Source organism: Triticum urartu, chromosome 5 (assembly GCF_003073215.2).
Source record: "Triticum urartu cultivar G1812 chromosome 5, Tu2.1, whole genome shotgun sequence".
NCBI classification, from domain to species: domain Eukaryota; kingdom Viridiplantae; phylum Streptophyta; class Magnoliopsida; order Poales; family Poaceae; genus Triticum; species Triticum urartu.
The window spans coordinates 383187125-383193099 of record NC_053026.1 but is presented as its reverse complement, the minus strand read 5'-3'; the positions used below and the strand labels follow the sequence as shown (position 1 = coordinate 383193099).

Here is a 5975-nt window from a genome sequence, read left to right as displayed (position 1 = left end):
AGTTCGTGAATTTAGAAAAAGTTCGTGAAGTTGAAAATGTTTGCGATTTAAGGAAAAGGATACAAAATGGGAAATGGAAAAAAAGAGAAGGAACAAGAAAAAAGAAAAAAAATAATGGAATTATTAAAAGATAAACGAGCCAAACAAAACAAAACAAAAACAAGTGGGGAAGCATCTAGGAGCTTCCTCCCCCTCAAAAAAAAATCTAGGAGCTTCCAAAAATCAAAAAAGCAACCGCGCTCGTGAATACCTGGTTCACGTTGTGTTTCTTTTTTTAATGTTACGGCGTACAACTAACGAAGGAAAAACATAAATGGGCCGTGCCCACGAGTGAGGGGTGGGATTTTGAACTACGACCGAGATGCCCTATGTCAGAAAATACACCGAAGATGGTGTCAGATTTAATCTATTCAGTCTCTCGCACATGGAAGAATGACCAGCTGACCGAACATTTGTTACTCCATTTTTTTTAAGTTACTCAAAAAAAAAGCTGACCGAACATTTCCTACCTTTTGATGTTGAAATAATAAAGCAAATTCCCATCATCTATGGTGTTCAACCGGACTTCTCGGCTTGACACTATGAGAAGACCGGTTCTTTTTCCGGTCGTGTTATAAACTGCTTGTGGAGACAAAACGGCAACGAGAGGCATGGCTGAGTGGAGAACCTGAAACCTCGTGTGTAGAGGAGGAGGAATAAAGTTGGAAGAAGCTTTGCTCTCGCAAGTAAAGGTACCCCCCAAGCTCAGGACTTTGGCGTGGCGGCTGCCATGAGCTTCGCTGCCGACCAGGATAGAAAGAGCGATGAGGCACATGGCGACTTCTGTTGTGTGTTCGGTCTGCAACGCAGGTATTGACTCGTGGAGACATTCCCTATCTGAGTGCAACATGGCGAAGAGTGTCTGGTCACTGAGAGATGACGATGCTATCTTACCGCTCTACGAAGACGAGACAACAGACCCTAAGTTGCGGTTGTTTTCTCTTTGCAAGACCCTGACACAACAGTAGTTCATTGAGGTCCTCGTCACTTTGTGGGCGATCTGGTATGCGACACGGCTGTTATACATGAATGGGAATACCAGAGTACCCTTTCCACCCACCTGTTCATCATGTGATACTTGGAGGAGATCAATGTCGATCGCTCACCGACTTGTCCTAAGGGTCTAGTCTTCAGCGGGGCTGATCGGTGGACTCCGCCACCGAGTGGTTTCTGCAAGATAAATGTTGACGCGGCTGTAGCAAAAGCATCGAGTAGAGGAGCGGTGACCGATGTTTGTCACGACGGTGGTGATTTTTGAGGGCATCATAGAACCAGAGACGTTGGAGGCATTGGCATGTAGAGAAGCACGGGCGCTTGGCGGTGATCTGCACTTAAAAAAACTTCAGATATCACTTGACTGTCTGAGAGGCATCAGAGAGCTGCAGGCGACAACAAACTCCGGCGTTCATTGTATGATCATGAAGGCCCGGGAAACTTCTTTTTCGCCATGTGATATATGCCATAAACGGTGTGCGTGTAATAAGGAGGCTCACAATTTAGCGAGATCCTGAGTTCCAGATTATTTCAATAATCGCCACCACAAAGTTCTCAGCGTCTAAAAAGAATGCATGCCTTCTTTCATGCAAAAAAAAAGAGGTTGATCAACAGGTCCAAACCTCGCTGAATGCCAACTGCACATTTGCAAGGCCGTACTTTCAATCTTCAGTTCAGTCTCAGTCTTTCAGGAAGCACATTTGCAAGGTCATTGCAGAATCGCCTTCTCCCTGCAGCGACAGAAATAACCCCACAGGTTTCCTCAACAACAACAAAAGGTCAGAAAATTGAGCCAAGAACCCGTTCCACAAAAACACAAAAAGCTTATATATACATCTGAATTTCACAAGGAGCAATCCCGTTCCGATCTACATCAACACACACGCACACTGAGGAGCTGCACATCTGCAGCTTATATATACACGGCAAATGACACCATATATACACATGCCAGTAGCAGGGTCGAGGTCCAGAATCAAAGTGGGACAAAATGAACGATGCGATACCAAATAATATCTACAAATGTTGTCGTAGATTGGTTAATAAGAATGAATGTGTCTTCTACGACGCGCAGCGCAGCTGGTCTTGTTCAGCATTGGCCTTGCTTTGCAATGAGTACAATTAGCCTTGAAACCTCCGGAAGGACAAACCCGTTCAGTGCTGCTTCAAAATTCCGCTGCTCCTCTTTTTGTTCTTTTTCTATTTTCTCATTTTTTTTGGGTTTTGATGTCTTCCTTCATCGATAATGATACTGAGCAATAATATATACAGCGTAGCTAACGGAGATTCCAGATATCAGTTCTGGAGGGAAGAAAGCCACTGTTCTACAAAATTCTTTCCATCTGCGGAGCGGAAAAGGGAAAGAAGAGTGTCAGAAAAATATCAGAAGCTGTAATGATGAAATATATGCACATGAGTAAACATTGCTAGCAACTAAAACTCATTTAAGATAAATGAATTACGATGAAAGACCTTCCACACAATCCAATACAATCGTAGATAATAAAAATGGCACAAGCAGGCAATGAAGTGGCTTTATCATGTTCAACACCAATCACACCTAGCACTCTAGAACCAATAAAATGCAGGAGTCGACTGGAGTAAATGGCAAATCAGAAACATGGTAAGCAATTGCAGTGCTATTATTCCGCAAAGACCGCATACTATCGTTGTAACAAATACAGTGCTGGTGTTGAATTGACTAAATAAGAGAACCAATAACAGGAAGCCATCAGCTCCCTATGATGCGGGTGTAATAAAGTAATATGTTTGGTGCCTTGTTTTTCTTGCGGGGATATTTGATGCCTTGTTTGATCAACATAAATATACAAAACATGATGCTGAAAGAAGAATGAAGGTTATAGAGTCGATTCACAAGTCGAAGTAGCACATTTTGACACAGCAAGCCCAAACCTCAACTACAGCACACAAAGTGGCAGAAGCCAACCAAAGCAAGTGGTATATGGCTACAAGTTTAACAACTGAAGAGGTCTTAACAGAGTAAGTTATAGATTGCCAAATTTTGGAGAAAAAATTAGTCAACGGATTCTATCATACATCCATGCCTCTAGGGTTATCTGGTGAAATAGTAAAGAGTTTTTAGTGATAAAACAACTATATTAAGTATTGCATATCTGCTGTTGAGCATAGGAATCTCAAACAAATATCTTCAAGCCCAAAGTACTAGAGCAAGCCACCAAACCCACCAATCAACAGCTCCAAACATGAAAATGGCATATGACCAGTAGTAGTTGTGCCCCATAAATGCTAGTACAACAGCAAGAGACACCAAGAACGAATCTTATCGGCTTATCCTGTTATAGGCTGAGTTCTGCCAGCTTAACACAAGCTGAATTTATTCCCAAACCATCAATGGATAACTGATAACTGAAAAGGTGCCAGACTTGTCAAAAATTGACTTCACAAAGTGAATGAACTGTTGCTAGTATATTATGAACAAGAGCAAATGATTATTTTTAATATCACATAGGACTTATGCTTTAATAAACTAATCAAACATGGCATGTTTTTTTCCCCCAATTCTGCGCAGATGTAAACACAAGAACTTGGTAGATCTTTCTGCAAACCACTCACCAGAGAGGCCGCCATCGGCGAGAGGGCCAGCGCCAAGGAACCGTCCCTGGGGCATCGCGGGCTGCTCGGCGCGGCCGTGGCGGTAGCAGGGGACGAGAACTGCGAAGGAGGTCTCCTGGTCACCGTCCGTCTGCATCTCCGGCGCCTGCGGCTCCAGCCAGCCGATGGACCAGTCGGAGTCGTCGGACTCTGACCCGGAAAGGCACCCGCCGCCGTCGGACGGCACGATGACCATGTCGTACTCCCTGTCGATCCTGGGCTCCCCGCGACTGCGCCGCTGGTTCTTGACCCTCCTCGGCCGCGTGCGGCGGCCGGCGGCGGCGGCGATAGCGTCAGCCTCACGGAACCCGGAGGGGAACTCCGGGAAGGAGGCGCCCGTCAAGGCGATGCCGGGGAGCTCGTGGTGGCCAACTCGCGCGGCGTTACCCGGCCAGAGCCAGTGTGTGAATCTTCCCAGCCCCATGGCCATGCCCCCCAAGAAAAATGCCTTGCTCCTTGCGAAGCTCCGGGATCGCTCCGATCAGATCAAAAGTTTCGGCAAAATCAAACGAAAACCGGTGTTCCCTGGATCTGCCAAGTTAAAACAAACACCTCAGAAAAAAGGAAAACCCAATCTATTTCTTGAAACAGACACAATGGGTAACTTTACGGCCACAGCAAAGCGCAGTAGCAAATAAAGGTGCCGCCTTTCGAAACTAAGCGCGGCGACCGCAGAAAATCCGCTCCAATTGGGAAGCTTTCTTGTTCTAGTCCACTGATTCGCGACGACGGGAAGCGCCCGTCCAAAAAAAATTCCCAATCCAGGCGCTAAACCAACAGGATCAACACTGGGGGGCGATGATCCAAAATCTTAGCACAGGAAAACAAATCACCCAAAAATTGAAAGGAAATTCTTGCCTGCTCGAAAACCGAGGCCCGGCAAGACCCCAAACGCAGCGAGAAGCGAAACCCCCGGCTCTCCAGGCTCTCGTCGATCAGTCGATCGCTCCCCGTGCCCGGATCCAGATTGTGATTAATAAAGAGGTCTGCGACTAGGAGCAACCACCACTCCCCCGACGAGAGAGCGTGTGGCCACGGCACATATATAATCCGCTCGCCACGCCACGGACGGCCCGGATGGCCCCCGGCGCGACGTGTGAGTCGGATCCGGGCCGCCCGTCGGGTGGGCCAATCGCCGGGCACCGCGGCGGGATGACTTGTCGCGGGCGGCCGGTTCGTGAGGCGCAAGTTCTCGCTCTCGTGGGCTCCCCGGACACTTGTCGCCGGCTGGGGTTTTCCGCTTGGTCTCGCTTCGCGTCTTGGTGAATCTGCTCCACGGATGCATGTGGATGGGTTTCACGTCGCCATCGGGGACAGCCGCGTGAATGTACCTGGAATGGTTACACGTACTACGTATTGTAGCGGAGACTATTATTGGGATGGGGATCGAGTTCACGTTGAGGTGGCTGATTTATGTTGATGTGTGGCGTAGTTCCCTGAACTTCGTATGTCGGCAGCCCGATTTTATGTCCCATTGAGGGTTAATGGTAATATATTGAAATGTCCTTGGAGAACATGATTTTTGAAACCATGCTTGATCATACGTGCATCCGTAAGCTCCAGTGCACCGAATATGTTCCTTTGAGGGGTGGAACGTGTTTATAAAACAACGATATTCTTTGAAGGATACAAGTACATGATTGTGGCACCGTCTTGTTGACCTTCCCTCCAAGTTACGGTTTCTCTCGCGCGACTACAACAACTAGGGCAATCACCCCCTCCAAGCTTCGTTGACGAGCCTACCACTCAGGCGGCCAGTGGTGGAAGGGGATCCTGGTGCCTTAGTTCTGGCTAAAGTAGTTTAGGTTAGGGTTTTTTTCCATGTGGGAACGGTGGTTAGGCGGATGACAGCGCTTCATCTTTGAGATAGTCTTCTGAGCTCCGATCCTCCTCGAGTTAGCCCATCAGGATGGACTCGACAAGGCTCTGACGTAGATTCTTCTCGTCTCCTTGAGGTGGCAAGGTTAGGATTTATTGATGTGTGTGCGCCACGACAATATCTTGTGTTAGGCGCTTTAGATCAATTCAAGGGTTCAATGCTGGTCCTTAGGGGCACATGTGCGAAGATTTTTCAGTTGTGGTCGACAAAGTCAAGCTGGCTCCGGTAAGGAAGCGGTGACATCGGCTCGTTCTTGTGGCGGCCACGGTTGTTCGGTGTTGCAGGGTCCTTGATGTAATTTTTATTATGTTCAGGATGCTTTGTACTTATTATGAGCTTTTTATAATATATTTATAGTACCTTTGTAAACTAATATAAGACCGTTTAAATCACTAAGTTTACACAAGGAGCTTCTTATGAACCTTTTTTA

At 46.9% G+C, this 5975-nt stretch overlaps 1 protein-coding gene across 1 annotated transcript; it reads right to left on the bottom strand.

Moving 5' to 3' along the window:
• Positions 1-1836: 1836 nt before the first annotated feature.
• LOC125509176 lies at positions 1837-4770 on the bottom strand. Its single transcript, XM_048674087.1, has 3 exons — positions 4525-4770; positions 3628-4197; positions 1837-2375 (listed from the first exon to the last, which is right to left on the bottom strand). The coding sequence occupies exons 2-3, from the start codon at positions 4094-4096 to the stop codon at positions 2329-2331; spliced, it is 516 nt and encodes a 171-aa protein (XP_048530044.1). The 5' UTR covers positions 4097-4197; positions 4525-4770; the 3' UTR covers positions 1837-2328.
• Between the last annotated feature and the right edge of the window lie 1205 nt (positions 4771-5975).